This window comes from Nansenia antarctica (genome assembly GCF_963989245.1).
Source record: "Nansenia antarctica genome assembly, chromosome: 3".
Lineage (NCBI taxonomy): Eukaryota > Metazoa > Chordata > Actinopteri > Argentiniformes > Microstomatidae > Nansenia > Nansenia antarctica.
Genome location: NC_137688.1, coordinates 711,422 through 728,921, shown reverse-complemented (window position 1 = coordinate 728,921; position 17,500 = coordinate 711,422). Strand labels below are relative to the sequence as shown.

At 46.3% G+C, this 17,500-nt stretch overlaps 1 protein-coding gene across 1 annotated transcript in view; it reads left to right on the top strand.

The window, feature by feature from the left end:
• The window catches only part of tapt1b (transmembrane anterior posterior transformation 1b), a gene marked incomplete at its 3' end in the record, with an annotated part of 12,297 nt that extends 1,168 nt beyond the window's left edge, over nucleotides 1-11,129 (top strand). Inside the window, exons 4-9 of the mRNA XM_080526640.1 lie at nucleotides 1,775-1,884; nucleotides 2,689-2,748; nucleotides 2,851-2,919; nucleotides 6,932-7,008; nucleotides 8,809-8,984; nucleotides 10,810-11,129. Coding sequence (XP_080382766.1) covers nucleotides 1,775-1,884; nucleotides 2,689-2,748; nucleotides 2,851-2,919; nucleotides 6,932-7,008; nucleotides 8,809-8,984; nucleotides 10,810-11,129 — 812 coding nt within the window. The remainder of the gene's footprint in view (nucleotides 1-1,774; nucleotides 1,885-2,688; nucleotides 2,749-2,850; nucleotides 2,920-6,931; nucleotides 7,009-8,808; nucleotides 8,985-10,809) is intronic.
• Between the last annotated feature and the right edge of the window lie 6,371 nt (nucleotides 11,130-17,500).

Below are 17,500 nucleotides of genomic sequence, written 5' to 3'. Positions count from 1 at the left end.
CACCTGTCACTCACCTGTCACTCACCTGTCACTCACCTGTCAATCACCTGTCACTCACCTGTCACTCACCTGTCACTCATAGGGTTGGGTACCGTTTGGGTTTTATCCGGTACCGGTACCTAACCGATACTTTAAAAACGGTACCGGTACCAAAACGGTACTTAATTCGGTACTTTAGATTTTTTTAAATGACATATATATATATATAATAATAACACGGTCGACAACATTAAACAGCTTTTCACTTTTTTATTGCTGAGGCACAATATATATTAGTTAAATATACACTCAAATTAAAATAAATGAAAATAAAACTCCTGAGCCTTGGGGACTCCATTAAGCTGGGGGTGCCTATCGTTGGTACTGATGTCGAATACGAGTACACACTTGTTCGGCAGCCCCTCAAGGACATCAGAATATTCTTAGAAAAGGGATCTAGTGAAGAGGCCTGCATAGCCCCCAGAACCAAGAAGACCAAGAGGAAATATAACTCTGATGAACTGGAGCCCTCCACCTCGTCAAAATCCAAACTCTGTTGCCGCTCAGCTACTACTACTCCCCTCCCCCTCTCTGGTCCATGATGACATGACGATTTATTTTTCAGACACAGTAGTAGGATAAGGATATATCTACATGATATATACATGATCTGACACAGTACCCGAATATCAGGAGATCCCCGATCATGTTGTCCACCTCGCAGAGACGCAGCCACACATCCGCACTACGTCATCAACAGACGCGTCGAATCCTGGAGTGCACTGTCCAATCAAAGGCTTGCGTTCGTAAACTCGCTCTGAGAGCGTCGCAGCGCACACTGGGCCCGACGTCATAAGGGGAGCAAGTCATTTGATTGGACAGAAGGCATTCCACGAGTGGTGATCAGAATTACAGAACGAGTTTACGGAACGCACCCATAAGTCGAGCGTCGCGTTACGCCAACCCGCTAGCGGAAGTTGCTATTAGCAACCTTCTCGTTATCCTTCCGTACTCGCTGCTTTCACTGAGTGGAAATGTAACAGGCGATGTGACGTCACGAGTCACCAGTTGACACCGGACACCAGGGGGCGAGATAGAAAAGTACCGAAATGAGGTACCGAAATCTCCTTTGCGATTCGGTACGGGTACATACCGAATGTAAAGTAACCGGTACTTACCGGTACCGATTTTCGGTACCCAACCCTAGTCACTCACCTGTCACTCACCTGTCACTCACCTGTCACTCACCTGTCACTCACCTGTCACTCACCTGTCACTCACCTGTCACTCACCTGTCACTCTCCTGTCACTCTCCTGTCACTCACTTGTCACTCTCCTGTCACTCACCTGTCACTCACCTGTCACTCAATATCTGTCTGTCTGCCTCTCTATCCATCCATCCATCCATCCATCCATCCATCTATCTATTTATTGATGATGTATTGGTGATGTATTGGTGATGTATTGATGATGTATTGATGATGTATTGATGATGTATTGGTGATGTATTGATGATGTATTGATGATGTATTGATGATGTATTGGTGATGTATTGGTGATGTATTGATGATGTATTGATGATGTATTGATGATGTATTGGTGATGTATTGATGATGTATTGATGATGTATTGATGATGTATTGGTGATGTATTGGTGATGTATTGATGATGTATTGATGATGTATTGATGATGTATTGATGATGTATTGGTGATGTATTGATGATGTATTGGTGATGTATTGGTGATGTATTGATGATGTATTGGTGATGTATTGATCATGTGTTTTGGCTCCAGACCACCTGTGGGTGCTGTTCCCTGACGTTGTCATGGTGATGGCCTCTGAAGTTGCTGTGGATGTCGTCAAGCACGCCTTCATCACCAAGTTCAACGACATCACAGCCGACGTGAGTGTGTGTGTGTGTGTGAGTTTGTGTGTTTGTGTGTGTGTGTGTGTGTGAGTGTGAGTGTGAGTGTGTGTGAGAGAGTGTGTGTCTGTCTGTCTGTCTATGTGTGTGTGTGTGTGTGTCTGTGTGTGTCTGTGTGTGTCTGTGTGTGTCTGTGTGTGTCTGTGTGTGTGCGTGTGCGAGTGTGAGTGTGTGTGAAAGAGTGTGTGTCTGTCTGTCTGCCTATGTGTGTGTGTGTGTGTGTGTGTGTGTGTGTGTGTGTGTGTGTGTGTGTGAGAAGGCTTCTCAGAGAGCAGTTAAGTCTATCAAAGCACAGAGGTGTTCCTCAGGGGTGATAACCGTGGTTACTAGGTGTTCCTCAGGGGTGGTAACCGTGGTTACGGAGGGAAGCCGACCCTGGATGGGATTAACCTGTCTGTCCCCCGGGGTGACTCACCCAAACACACACACACACACACACACACACACACACACTCCACATTCCTCTACTCTCATTCATTGTTAATACTCTCTCTCTCCCTCTCCCTCTCCCTCTTTCTGTCTCTCTGTCTCTCTCTCCCTCCCCCTCTCTCTCTCTCCCTCTCCCTCTCCCTCTTTCTGTCTCTCTGTCTCTCTCTCCCTCCCCCTCTCTCTATCTCTCTCTCCCCCCTCTCTCTGTCTCTCTCTGCCTCTCTCTGCCTCTCTCTCTCTGCCTCTCTCTGCCTCTCTCTCTCTCTGTCTCTCTTTGCCTCTCTCTTTCTCTGTCTCTCTTTGCCTCTCTCTCTGTCTGTCCCTCTCCCCCCCCCTCCCCCCTCCCTCTCTCAGGTGTATGGGGAGTATCGGGCGAGCCTGGCTTTCGACCTGGTCAGCAGCCGGCAGAAAAATGTGAGTCACACACACACACACACACACACACACACACACACACACACATATACACACGTGATAAAGACGATTGATTGATTGATTGGTTGATATTGGTTCCAGGCGTATACAGACTACAGTGACTCTGTCTCCAGGAGGATGGGCTTCATTCCCCTGCCCCTGGCTCTGCTGGTGAGCACACACACACACACACACACACACACACACACACACACACACTCACACACACTCTCTCTCTATCTGATGTACAGGGTTTCCACGGGTCTTTGAAATCCTTGAAAGTTTGTGAATTTGAGAAAAAAAAATCTTAAAAGTTTTTGAATATAAATAGTCATTGAAAGTGCTTGAATCACCCCGTCTCTCTCTCTCTCTCAAAAAAACTATATATTCAAAAATGTTTAACTTCGTCAACTCTGTATTGCTTAACTTTACTTTATATTTCACACAATATATTGTTTTGCTGTGCTGTGGTAGAGAAGGCAAGAGACCATCTAGTGTTCTACACATTCAAGCCTCTACATTCAAATTGTTGTCTGTAAGCGGATAGTTCCTATTATATAAACTCTCATCTAGATCTGTCTCAAACTATGACGTGTTGGGTCCTTGAATTTGAGGGAATTGAGTCTTGAAAGTCCTTGAAAGGTGCTTGAATCTGATGTTTCAGAAGGTGTGGGAACCCTGATAACATGTATAAGAGCACCCCTCTATGTGATGTGTATCATATGTGTCACGTTCTAATGCTTTTCATGTCGGAATCTGATGTAATGATCTGACTTTCCTTTCAAAACATGTGAACACATTTCGCGTTGTTGATAATCAATGACACATCGCTAGTCAACTAACGGCCAAGCTCCACCATGGCCATCGAGCGTTGCGTCAAATGTGCGTTGCGTCCGGAATTGGGATCAAATGCATTGTAATCAATGAAAGGTGCTCCACTTGCTGCGTTGCGTCAGCGTTGCGTTGCGTCCGATGGCTGCGTCAAAAGTAAACATTCAAAAAAGTTAGATTTTTTACGGTGGACGCAGACGTCACAATGAGACCAATTGTATATTTACAATTGTAGTTGTTGGTTATAATTGTATAGCCTATTGGTTGTTTTCTGGTGTTGTTTTATTGTTTTGCTCTGTTTGTAGTGCACTTGATATTATGATATATATATTATATTTTTTTTATCAGCTGTTAAATCACCACAGCGGTTAATAGAGATAATACCAGATTGAAAATGCTTGTAGCCAGGCTTGTAGCGGGCTCCTCGCGCTCGGTGGAGCATATGACAGTATGACAATTCATACTTGACTGGGGTCACACTTTATTCCCTTATAGATGATCCACAGCTGCTCAAACTATCAACTGCAACTCTGTTGATATGTAACTAGATTTATGGTTAAGGATCGGGTTAGATTTAAGGTTAGGGCAAGGTTTAGGATTAGTGGTTAGTTAGTTGAAATGTTGTTGACAGTTAGTTGAACATCTACTGAACTAGCAACTATCTATTTGGGAATATGTAGATAAAATATTACCCTGATTGGAAAATGTTCTGTATGATGTTGTTATTGTTGTGGACATATTGCAGTCAAGGGTGAAATTATTCCCGTATACAAAAAATGACAGTGGAGCTAGAGTAGAACGTTGACGGTGACGCAACGCAGTAGGTGGAGCTTGGACAACGGGAAGTTGACGCAACGCCGATGGCGAGTTGACGCAACGCAGCAGGTGGAGCTTGGCCGTAACACAGCTTGTTGTGTGAGCCTGCTAACAATGTAAAGTAGTGTTGTAGTTAACTAGGTAACAATGTAAAGTAGTGTTGTAGTTAACTAGGTAACAATGTAAAGTAGTGTTCTAGTTAACTAGGTAACAATATAAAGTAGTGTTGTAGTTAACTAGGTAACAATGTAAAGTAGTGTTGTAGTTAACTAGGTAACAGTGTAAAGTAGTGTTCTAGTTAACTAGGTAACAATGTAAAGTAGTGTTCTAGTTAACTAGGTCACAATGTAAAGTAGTGTTGTAGTTAACTAGGTAACAATGTAAAGTAGTGTTCTAGTTAACTAGGTAACAATGTAAAGTAGTGTTCTAGTTAACTAGGTAACAATGTAAAGTAGTGTTGTAGTTAACTAGGTAACAATGTAAAGTAGTGTTGTAGTTAACTAGGTAACAGTGTAAAGTAGTGTTCTAGTTAACTAGGTAACAATGTAAAGTAGTGTTCTCGTTAACTAGGTAACAATGTAAAGTAGTGTTGTAGTTAACTAGGTAACAATGTAAAGTAGTGTTGTAGTTAACTAGGTAACAATGTAAAGTAGTATTGTAGTTAACTAGGTAACAATGTAAAGTAGTGTTCTAGTTAACTAGCTAACAATGTAAAGTAGTGTTGTAGTTAACTAGGTAACAATGTAAAGTAGTGTTGTAGTTAACTAGGTAACAATGTAAAGTAGTGTTGTAGTTAACTAGGTAACAATGTAAAGTAGTGTTCTAGTTAACTAGCTAACAATGTAAAGTAGTGTTGTAGTTAACTAGGTAACAATGTAAAGTAGTGTTCTAGTTAACTAGGTAGCAGTGGGGTTAGGGTTTGGCTTGACTAGAGAGTTTGTGTTGTGATTCTGTGTTTCAAAAGAAAAGTCTGAACATTTTGATTGGTTGCCGACATGCAGAACAAAGCATTAGAACGTGTCACATATTCATCATAAGACTGTGTGTGTGTGTGTGTGTGTGTTATATTAATGATGTGTGTGTTTGTGTTATATTAATGATGTGTGTGTGTGTGTTATATTAATGATGTGTGTGTTTGTGTGTGTGTCAGTGGCGGCTGGCCGATAGAGGGCGCTGGGGCGCCGCCCCCACCTTCACTTCCTGGTTGCGATTTGTAAACGTTTTTTTTTTAAATAAACATTGTTTATTCACAAAATGCGGCTGATATTCTGTCGGCGCCTATCAGCATTCATTAAAAATCCTCCAATACAATAAACATTTTTATCTGTGTGTGTGTGTGTGTGTGTGTGTGTGTGTGTGTAAAACTCACTGTTAAAATACATAGGGAGAGCACGCGGGGCGCCGTGTCAATGCAAGTCTATGGCAGGACGAATACTTTTGGCTTACACGTGAGCTGTAGCAGCGCTCCAATTGGCTGTCTCTATTTCTTGGACGGGACGCACATTTGTGCGCCCTGGCCAAGAAATCTCCGGTTGTATTGCAGACAATGCATTATGCTGAGGACTCCCGACTTCCGGTTTTCCGGACTTCGGGCTTCCGGAGTATTTTAAATGAAGATTCGTAATGTCTGTCTCTGATGTTCATGGTCAATTAAATCAGCCTATTTTGTGCAACTAATAATGTTCCCGCTAATGGGTTAACCAAGCAGCCTTGCACCTAACGTGCAAGCACCTATCTTCGAATTATTCATAGCAATATGCGCGGGGCAAGGCGGAGGTACGGGTAAACACGGCTCATGTTCTGTCATCAAAGGTAAGAGTTGGTTTTCTTTAACTCAGCTAATGCATTGTTGTGTTTCTGACATGGTCTGGTTGTGTTTCTGACATGGTCTGGTTGTGTTTCTGACATGGTCTGGTTGTGTTTCTGACATGGTCTGGTTGTGATACATCATTGAATGTGTTGACCTGCTGTGATGTGTTGACCACCATCACTCTCCATCATCATCCATCATGTGTCTATGAAATAGATAGTTACTGTACTACTGACTGCAGCATTCATCTCTGCTCATTGATGTAGCCATGTCACACAGACACATAGTACACATATTCATCTGCTACCTTTATTAACCTGAGTGTAGCTGTGAGGCCTGTACTAGCCTTGTTGACTAGACTTCCTCCTTGTCTGACACTGGGTATTGGACCGTACCGACGTCCATAGACCGGTCACTCTTCCACCTCAGTGTCTGTAGTTGACAGGGTAACTTCTCCATGGCCCACACGGTCATTTTAAGGGTGAAAGTTGAAATTATACAGTGGTTGTAATGCCAGTGCGTGTTTTATGCGCGTGCACGCGGAAAAAATTCGTGCACGCGAATAAAAATTCGCGCGCGCTGCGCGCGCGAAAGAGGACCCCCCCGCCACACTGCTGTGCCCCACCCAAAATTTTGGGCACCAGCCGCCACTGGTGTGTGTGTTATATTAATGATGTGTGTGTGTGTGTGTGTTATATTAATGATGTGTGTGTTTGTGTGTGTCAGCTGATCAGAGTGGTGACCAGCTCAGTGAAGATCCAGGGTTCTCTCTCCTTCATGTGTGTGCTGCTGTTCTACCTGGGGTAAGACTGTCTGTCTGTCTGTCTGTCTGTCTGTTCTACCTGGGGTAAGACTGTCTGTCTGTCTGTCTGTCTGTCTGTTCTACCTGGGGTAAGACTGTCTGTCTGTCTGTCTGTCTGTTCTACCTGGGGTAAGACTGTCTGTCTGTCTGTCTGTCTGTCTGTCTGTCTGTTCTACCTGGGGTAAGACTGTCTGTCTGTCTGTCTGCCTGTCTGTCTGTCTGTCTGTCTGTCTGTTCTACCTGGGGTAAGACTGTCTGTCTGTCTGTCTGTCTGCCTGTCTGTTCTACCTGGGGTAAGACTGTCTGTCTGTCTGTCTGTCTGTCTGTCTGTTCTACCTGGGGTAAGACTGTCTGTCTGTCTGTCTGTTCTACCTGGGGTAAGACTGTCTGTCTGTCTGTCTGTCTGTCTGTCTGTCTGCCTGTCTGTCTGTCTGTCTGTCTGTCTGTCTGTTCTACCTGGGGTAAGACTGTCTGTCTGTCTGTCTGCCTGTCTGTTCTACCTGGGGTAAGACTGTCTGTCTGTCTGTCTGCCTGTCTGTTCTACCTGGGGTAAGACTGTCTGTCTGTCTGTCTGTCTGTCTGTTCTACCTGGGGTAAGACTGTCTGTCTGTCTGTCTGTCTGTCTGTTCTACCTGGGGTAAGACTGTCTGTCTGTCTGTCTGTCTGTTCTACCTGGGGTAAGACTGTCTGTCTGTCTGTCTGTCTGTCTGTTCTACCTGGGGTAAGACTGTCTGTCTGTCTGTCTGTCTGTTCTACCTGGGGTAAGACTGTCTGTCTGTCTGCCTGCCTGTCTGTCTGTCTGTCTGTCTGTCTGTCTGTTCTACCTGGGGTAAGACTGTCTGTCTGTCTGTCTGTCTGTCTGTCTGTCTGTCTGTCTGTCTGTCTGTCTGTCTGTCTGTCTGTTCTACCTGGGGTAAGACTGTCTGTCTGTCTGTCTGTCTGCCTGTCTGTCTGTCTGTCTGTCTGTCTGTTCTACCTGGGGTAAGACTGTCTGTCTGTCTGTCTGTTCTACCTGGGGTAAGACTGTCTGTCTGTCTGTCTGCCTGTCTGTCTGTCTGCCTGTCTGTCTGTCTGTCTGTCTGTCTGTTCTACCTGGGGTAAGACTGTCTGTCTGTCTGTCTGCCTGTCTGCCTGTCTGCCTGTCTGTCTGTCTGTCTGCCTGCCTGTCTGCCTGCCTGTCTGCCTGTCTGTCTGTCTGTCTGTCTGTTCTACCTGGGGTAAGACTGTCTGTCTGTCTGTCTGTCTGCCTGCCTGTCTGTCTGTTCTACCTGGGGTAAGACTGTCTGTCTGTCTGTCTGCCTGTCTGTCTGTCTGTCTGTTCTACCTGGGGTAAGACTGTCTGTCTGTCTGTTCTACCTGGGGTAAGACTGTCTGTCTGTCTGTTTTACCTGGGGTAAGACTGTCTGTCTGTCTGTCTGCCTGTCTGTCTGTCTGTCTGTCTGTTCTACCTGGGGTAAGACTGTCTGTCTGCCTGTCTGCCTGTCTGCCTGTCTGTCTGTCTGTCTGCCTGTCTGTCTGTCTGTCTGCCTGTCTGCCTGCCTGTCTGCCTGTCTGTCTGTCTGTCTGTTCTACCTGGGGTAAGACTGTCTGTCTGCCTGTCTGTCTGCCTGTCTGTCTGTCTGTCTGTCTGTCTCTCTCTCTTACTGTCTGTCTGCCTCTCTCTCTTCCTGCCTGCCTGCCTGTCTGTCTATAATGATCAGTCTGATGTTGAACAATATCTTGTTGTTGGGATATCATGTGTCTACATTAACTGTGTGTGTGTGTGTGTGTGTGTGTGTGTGTGTGTGTGTGTGTGTGTCAGCATGGTGACTCTGAAGGTGTTGAACAGCATCGTGCTGCTGGGCTGCTCCTGCGTGTTCGTGAAGGAGGCGCAGATGGAGGAGAAGCTGTTCCAGGAGCCTCCCTCCGTGGCCCACAGCCGCGCCTCCTCCTCCCGGAGCCACAGACACACACACACACACACCGCCCCCACGCCAGGTACACTACACACACACACACACACACACACCGCTCCGACGCCAGGTACACTACACACACACACACACACACACACACACCGCCCCCACGCCAGGTACACTACACACACACACACACACACACACCGCCCCCACGCCAGGTACACTACACACACACACACACACACACACACACTGCTCCGACGCCAGGTACACACACACACACACACACACACTGCTCCGACGCCAGGTACACACACACACACACACACCGCCACGACGCCAGGTACACACACACAGACACACACACACACACACACCGCTCCGACGCCAGGTACACACACACACACACACACACACACACACACTGCTCCGACGCCAGGTACACACACACACACACACACACACACACACTGCCCCCACGCCAGGTACACTACACACACACACACACACACACACACTGCTCCGACGCCAGGTACACACACACACACACACACACACACACACACCGCTCCGACGCCAGGTACACACACACACACACACACACCGCCACGACGCCAGGTACACACACACACACACACACCTATCCGCTAGCCGAAGGCTCCTGTCCATCCCTTCATTCCTGTCTGCTGTTCCTGCTCTCTCCATCCTTCATACTGCTTATTCCCCTACCTTCCTCCTCCTCCTCTTCCTCCTCTCTGTTTCTCTCTTCACCTCCCTCCCTCCCTCCCTGCCTCTCTCTCTCTCTAGTGTTGGGGGTGACCTGTCTGTCTCTCTCCTCCTCCCTGCCTCCCTCCCTCTGCCTTTGCGCTTCTCTCCCTCTCCCTCTCCCTCCTCCTCCTCCCCCTCCCTCTCCCTCCTCCCTCTCCCTCTCCCTCCTCCTCCTCCCTCTCCCTCTCCTCCTCCTCCTCCCTCTCCCTTCTCCTCCTCCCTCTCACTCTCCCTCTCCTCCTCCTCCTCCCTCTCCCTCTCCTCCTCCTCCCTCTCCCTCTCCTCCTCCTCCCTCTCCCTCTCCCTCTCCTCTCCCTCTCCTCTCCTCCTCCTCCCTCTCCCTCCCTCTCCCTCTCCTCCTCCTCCTCCCTCTCCTCCTCTCCCTCTCCTCCTCCTCCTCCTCCTCCCTCTCCCTCTCCTCCTCCTCCCTCTCCCTCTCCTCCTCCTCCTCCTCCCTCTCCCTCCTCCTCTCCTTCTCCTCCTCCTCCTCCTCCCTCTCCTCCTCCTCCCTCTCCCTCTCCTCCTCCTCCTCCTCCCTCTCCCTCCTCCTCTCCCTCTCCTCCTCCCTCTCCCTCTCCTCCTCCTCCTCCCTCTCCCCCTCCTCCTCTCCCTCTCCTTCTCTCCCTCTCCTCTCGCTCCTCTTCTCTCCTCTCGCTCCTCCTTCTCCTTCTCCTCCTCCCTCTCCTCCTCCTCCTCCTCCCTCTCCCTCTCCCTCCTCCTCCTCCCTCTCCCTCCCCCTCCTCCTCTCCCTCTCCTCCTCCTCTCGCTCCTCTTCTCTCCTCTCGCTCCTCCTTCTCCTCCTCCTCTCCCTCTCCTCCTCCTCCTCCTCCTCCTCCCTCTCCCTCCTCCTCCTCCTCCCTCTCCCTGTCCCTCTCCTCCTCCTCCCTCTCCCTCTCCTCCTCCTCTCCCTCTCCTCTCTCCTCTCCTCCTCTCTTCTCCTCTCCCTCCTCCTCTCCCTCTCCTCCTCCTCCTCCTCCCTCTCCCTCCTCCTCTCCCTCTCTTCCTCCTCCTCCTCCTCCTCTCCCTCTCCTCCTCCTCCTCCTCTTCCTCCTCCTCCAGTGTTGTAGAACATCTAGGTTGCTATAATACCACCTCCACGGTAACAGTTGCTAACCCCCCTCCCTCCCCCCCCCCAGGTGACCCCGTAGCGGACAACAACAAAGGGGGCGTGTCTTCGGGGGGGGCGGGGTCCATCACCTCCCAGCCCCTCCCCCCTCCCCAGGGCCCCGCCCCCCCCTCCTCCTCCTCCACGCTGCCCTGCAGCCCCTCGGACACCTTCCTGACCACGCCCGACGGGGAGGAAATGGACAAGGACATCGCCGTGGCGACCGGGGGAGGAGGAGGAGGGGCGGAGGGAGGGGGAGGCGGCGGGGGGGAGGGGCTTAAACACCGCACGCCCAAGAAGGACCTGCTAGAGATCGACCGCTTCACCATCTGCGGAAACCGCATCGACTAGACCTGACAACCGTCACCACGGCAACCGCAGGCGGAGGGAGGGAGGGAGGGAGGGGAGGGGAGGGGAGGAGAGATCCACCGCATCCAGGGGTCATCCGGGGGTCATCCAGGGGTCATCCAGGGGTCGTGGAGCGCGCTCAGACTCAGACAGACTCTCTCTCCCCCCCTGAGTATTTATTACTATTTATTACTGACTGATTCAGCAGCCAGACAGCCCCCCCCACATACACATCCTGGTCACCATGGCAACTTAGAGGCCACTGGAGCTGGTGGTGGAATGACGTTCAGAGCTTATTACAGTCAGAGGACCACACACACACACACACACACACACACTCACACACACACACACACACACACACACACATACACACATACACACACACACACACACACACACACACACACACACAGTCACATACACACACACACACACACTCACACACACACACACTCACACACACACACTCACACACACACACACACACACACACCCACGCACTCACACACACACACACACACACACACACACTCACACACAGACACACACACACACACTCACACACACACACACGCACACACACACCTACCTGTGAGAGCCTCTGAACGTGTTGTGAGTGGTGTGTGTGCCCGTGGCGTCCGTGTGTGTCCTGCTGAGTCACCATGCGCCATGCGGCTGCGCCACCATGCGGCTGCAGAACCGTGACATCTGGACTGTGCAGTGCTCAGGCGTGCCACACTCCCGCTGCGCTCCAGTTGAAACATCTTTTAACGACGGTAGAATAGTCTCCTCTTCTGAAAGGACTTAGGTTTAGGTTTCTTTTCAATTTGTAAGTTGTTGTTTTTTTATGTAAAAAAAGAACAGAAAACAAACAGGACTTAAGCGATGTTTCTAACAGGACTTAAGCGATGTTTCTAACAGGAATCTCAGTGCCCTAACCCTATGCTTCACCATAGTCTACAACAGAGCAGATTCACACACACACTCGCAAAGCCCAGTTCCAACAACACACACGCACGCACACACACACACACACACACGCACACACACTTTTTCGTCATATCATTTTAAGCAGTAAAGGTCCTCTCATGAACAGAGTCCTGCAGGTTATTATTATAATGATCCCTGATCACTCAGTGTTATGTTATGACCAGTGATGCCGGTAACGCGATACTAAGTATCGCGATACTCTAATCTGATTACTTTTCCCAGTAACGACTATTCTATCGCGATACTATTTCCAAATCAGTAATCTGATTAAAGTTACTTATTCGAGTGACTGTGCGTTACTATTGCGTTACTACCTCATAACTTAGGCTAAATGCAGTATTTCTTTGTAATGTTCGATAGTAAACAAACATTTATTGCTTTTCTCGCGTCTTGGGGAGTGACGTCAGTGATCACGTTTTCAACACGAGGTGCAGCAGAATCGCTCACGTGTATCACCACGCTGATTGCACAGTGTAAACAGAAGCGTATAATGGAGCGAGAACAGAGATATGCGTTAAATAGCTGGAAATATAGGGATTATTTTGAGTTTGTGTCAGCAAAGGATGACAAGAACATAAATGTTCGTTGTACACTCTGTGCTGGCAAGAAAATATTGTCCTGTGGTAAAAGCCTGAATGGTCAGGGTAGGTTTTAGGTTTTGTGAAACCCCTCCTTGCTAGTTACTGTTAAGGGGAGGCTACCCCCCCTAGACTTTGCCAATAGGCAAAAAAAGAAAGAAAATAGATATCACTATGAACACATTCCCAGTTTGTTATGTACATAAAAACTATGAAAAAATGTATTGCAAGTTTTCTGAATTTATTATTGTTTATGTTTATTATGCAAATTAGATGCTAATTGGACCCAAATCTCCAGGATCACTCACACCATCATATTTGTCAATTTTTTTTATTTTATTTTTTATTTATGTTGACACATAAGAAAACAAACTTTGCACACAGCAGATTGTGTCTATGTCCTCGTATCAGCCCATACATCAGGAAATACTGTCCATAGTCATAAAAAAATCTATTTTCGCCATGGTTTTGGTATAAAATGTACTATAAACAGGGCTATGAATGATATATCATCAAACTCTTGTGTGCAGAGAAGCAGAATATGGATAGGAAGAAATGTGGAAAGTTTGGTCTGTTTTGGTGCAAGGAAAATCCTTGTGTGTGGACAAGTGTGTGGACAAACACATAAAAACAAATTTTCGGGAAAACAGACTCAAAGTTTTGTATTGTGAAATATGAAACATTTTTATTTGAAACTGCTATTCACAAACACAAAACCTAATCAAACCATTAGCAATAAACATCCTAAACACCTGACTGATAACTGAATAACATAAACTGAACAGAAATGCACACAGGCTACAAATAGTGGCTGTTATGGAATAGAAAGTGTCTCCCTCTCTCACAAACCTCTGGCACCACCATGTAATCAGCACACAGAACTACAGCCAGCCAGCCAGCCACACACACACACACACACACACACACACACACACACACACACACACACACACACACACACACACACACACACTTGTGTCAAGCCTAGTTACAGAACCTGGTACTGGTGTGTGAGCACATCTGCCTCTCCTGTGTGTGAGAGAGGGACAGAACCTGGTACTGGCGCCGCAACCGAGTCGGGGCTCGGATATGTGTTCGGCGGGCCCGAGCCGATTCAGGAAATATTAGAACGGCGTCTGTGGCTCGTACGGTTGCGACGCAGCGGTACTTTGACCTGAAGTGCCTAGGCCGAGAAGCCTGAATTTGAGTTATTTTTAAATGCTTTTCGGTCAGCGCGGCCGTTCCGAGGCGCAGAGACGCACCGTTTTCGACGAGGTCATTCGTAAGGGGCTTGGCACCCGTACTCTGTCGAGTTTTTTCTGCTAGGCGCGACCGAAGATGTTCGACATTTGTGAAAACCAGACCTCTAGCTCACTCAGGAGGGGAGTTATGAATTCTGGCCACAGGAGGCCATACAATGGGCTAGAGACTTGAAATCACTTTTTTCTGAAAGCTGGCATCCCACTGATGGTGTGTGTCTTTTTCTGTTCCCCTGGCTACATAGGAAGTGTCCCAAAGGTGAGCCTAAAGTTCAGGAGGTCGCCAATGTTAAACGGCTGAGTGGGGAGGGGTAGTGAGTGACTAAATTGAGTGCTGTTTGGTGATACATTGGGCTAGAGATCTGAAATCACTTTTGGCTGAAAGCTGGCATCCCACTGATGGTGTGTGTCTTTTTCTGTTCCCCTGGCTACATAGGAAGTGTCCCAAAAGTGAGCCTAAAGTTCAGGAGGTCGCCAATGTTAAACGGTGGGTCACAGTGATTGACTAAATTGAGCGCTGTTTGGTGATACATTGGGCTAGAGACTTGAAATCACTTTTGTCTGAAAGCTGGCATCCCACTGATGGTGTGTGTCTTTTTCTGTTCCCCTGGCTACATAGGAAGTGTCCCAAAAGTGTCCCTAAAGTTCAGTAGGTCGCCAATGTTAAACGGCTGAGTGGAGAGGCTAGTTCCGCCTTCCGCGTCACATGGGACACGACAACCAATCACATTCGAGAATTTTCGCATCAACCAATAGAATCGCGTATTCTAAAAGAATGCAACCTATCTATTTTAGTGATTGGTTGCTGATACAAGGGTCGTTGTAAATTTTGGAAGCGGCCATTTTGAGCACAAGAAACACATCTTTCAAACAAGGCCAGGCTTGATGTATTTCAGACAGCAGCCGTTTCGGTAACGCTGTGCGTAAACTACTAACTTTTGGCGAATTTATGAGGATTTTACGGACGCATGCACCACAATCAAGTAAAATAAACAACCAAATGTGTTTTTGTCGACGTTGTATTGTCACTAATATGAAAGAAAACATGTTTAGGAGGCAAAAGAGCAACTCATCTCAAAATCGGGGAAAAATGGGAAATTGCGTTTTGAGGGGGGTAGCCCCACTTAAATAAAGATTATATTTATTTTATTGTTTAAAAACAAGTATTTATGTTGGGTGAGGCAAAGAAAGACTCTTTATTTTGTTGTTTTAAGTTATTGTTTAAAGTTTAATTATGTAATTTAAGTTACTGTTAAAATAAAGTGAGTTTTGGCAAAACCAGTTTTCATTTTTATGTTGCGGGTGGGGGGGGGGGGGGGGGTCGGGTGCCTAGGCAGCTGCCAATAGTAACTAAAAAAGTAACTAGTAATCTAACTTAGTTACTTTAAAAATCAAGTAATCAGTAAAGTAACTAGATTACTTTTTAAAGGAGTAATCAGTAATCAGTAATCAGAATACTTTTTCAAAGTAACTGTGGCAACACTGGTTATGACCATGTTATAACCGTGTTAAAATGACTTATATTGAGGTATTCTGTTGTTACTATGACGCTGCCTGGTGTTCTAGAAGCTGTGGTCTCTGCAGGTGCTGGCCTTCTCAACCTGGAGACTCGTAACAGAGCTGACTTGTTTTAGATAAGCTACTTAACACACCAGTGCAGATCGCTGGGAACCCTTCTCCAGCATGTACACACACACACACACACACACACACACACACACATACACACACACACACATACACACACACGCACACATGCACACACGCACACATACACACACACACACACACGCTACTCCCCCTGTAACAACACACACTTCATCCTGTGCAAGACTCAGATTTTCTACTATAGTTTTATTAGTGATCTATTGGTCATGTGATCTATTGGTCATGTGATCTATTGGTCATGTGATCTATTGGTCATGTGATCTATAGGTCATGTGTTCTATAGGTCATGTGATCTATTGGTCATGTGATCTATTGATCATGTGATCTATTGGTCATGTGTTCTATAGGTCATGTGTTTTATTGGTCATGTGTTCTATTGGTCATGTGATCTATAGGTCATGTGATCTATAGGTCATGTGATCTATTGGTCATGTGATCTATAGGTCATGTGTTCTATTGGTCATGTGTTCTATAGGTCATGTGATCTATAGGTCATGTGTTCTATTGGTCATGTGATCTATAGGTCATGTGTTCTATAGGTCATGTGATCTATTGGTCATGTGTTCTATTGGTCATGTGTTCTATTGGTCATGTGTTCTATTGGTCATGTGATCTATTGGTCATGTGATCTATTGGTCATGTGTTCTATTGGTCATGTGTTCTATAGGTCATGTGATCTATTGGTCATGTGTTCTATTGGTCATGTGTTCTATTGGTCATGTGTTCTATAGGTCATGTGATCTATTGGTCATGTGTTCTATTGGTCATGTGTTCTATTGGTCATGTGATCTATAGGTCATGTGTTCTATAGGTCATGTGATCTATAGGTCATGTGTTCTATAGGTCATGTGATCTATAGGTCATGTGTTCTATAGGTCATGTGTTCTATAGGTCATGTGTTCTATTAGTCATGTGTTCTATTGGTCATGTGTTCTATTGGTCATGTGATCTATTGGTCATGTGTTCTATTGGTCATGTGTTCTATTGGTCATGTGTTCTATTGGTCATGTGATCTATAGGTCATGTGTTCTATAGGTCATGTGATCTATTGGTCATGTGATCTATTGATCATGTGATCTATTGGTCATGTGTTCTATTGGTCATGTGATCTATAGGTCATGTGTTCTATAGGTCATGTGTTCTATAGGTCATGTGATCTATTGGTCATATGTTTTATTGGTCATGTGTTCTATTGGTCATGTGATCTATAGGTCATGTGATCTATTGGTCATGTGATCTATTGGTCATGTGATCTATAGGTCATGTGTTCTATTGGTCATGTGTTCTATAGGTCATGTGATCTATAGGTCATGTGTTCTATTGGTCATGTGATCTATAGGTCATGTGTTCTATAGGTCATGTGTTCTATAGGTCATGTGATCTATTGGTCATGTGTTTTATTGGTCATGTGATCTATAGGTCATGTGTTCTATAGGTCATGTGATCTATAGGTCATGTGTTCTATTGGTCATGTGATCTATTGGTCATGTGATCTATTGGTCATGTGATCTATTGGTCATGTGTTCTATTGGTCGTGTGTTCTATTGGTCGTGTGATCTATTGGTCATGTGATCTATTGGTCATGTGATCTATTGGTCATGTGTTCTATTGGTCATGTGATCTATAGGTCATGTGATCTATAGGTCATGTGATCTATTGGTCATGTGATCTATAGGTCATGTGATCTATTGGTCATGTGATCTATAGGTCATGTGATCTATTGGTCATGTGATCTATAGGTCATGTGTTCTATTGGTCATGTGTTCTATAGGTCAGTGTTTTTCAACCTTTTTTGTGCCACGGCACATTTCTTACCTTGAAAAAATCCCACGGCACGCCGCCATCTCAAATGTTACAAAATGATACATAGTAGCCT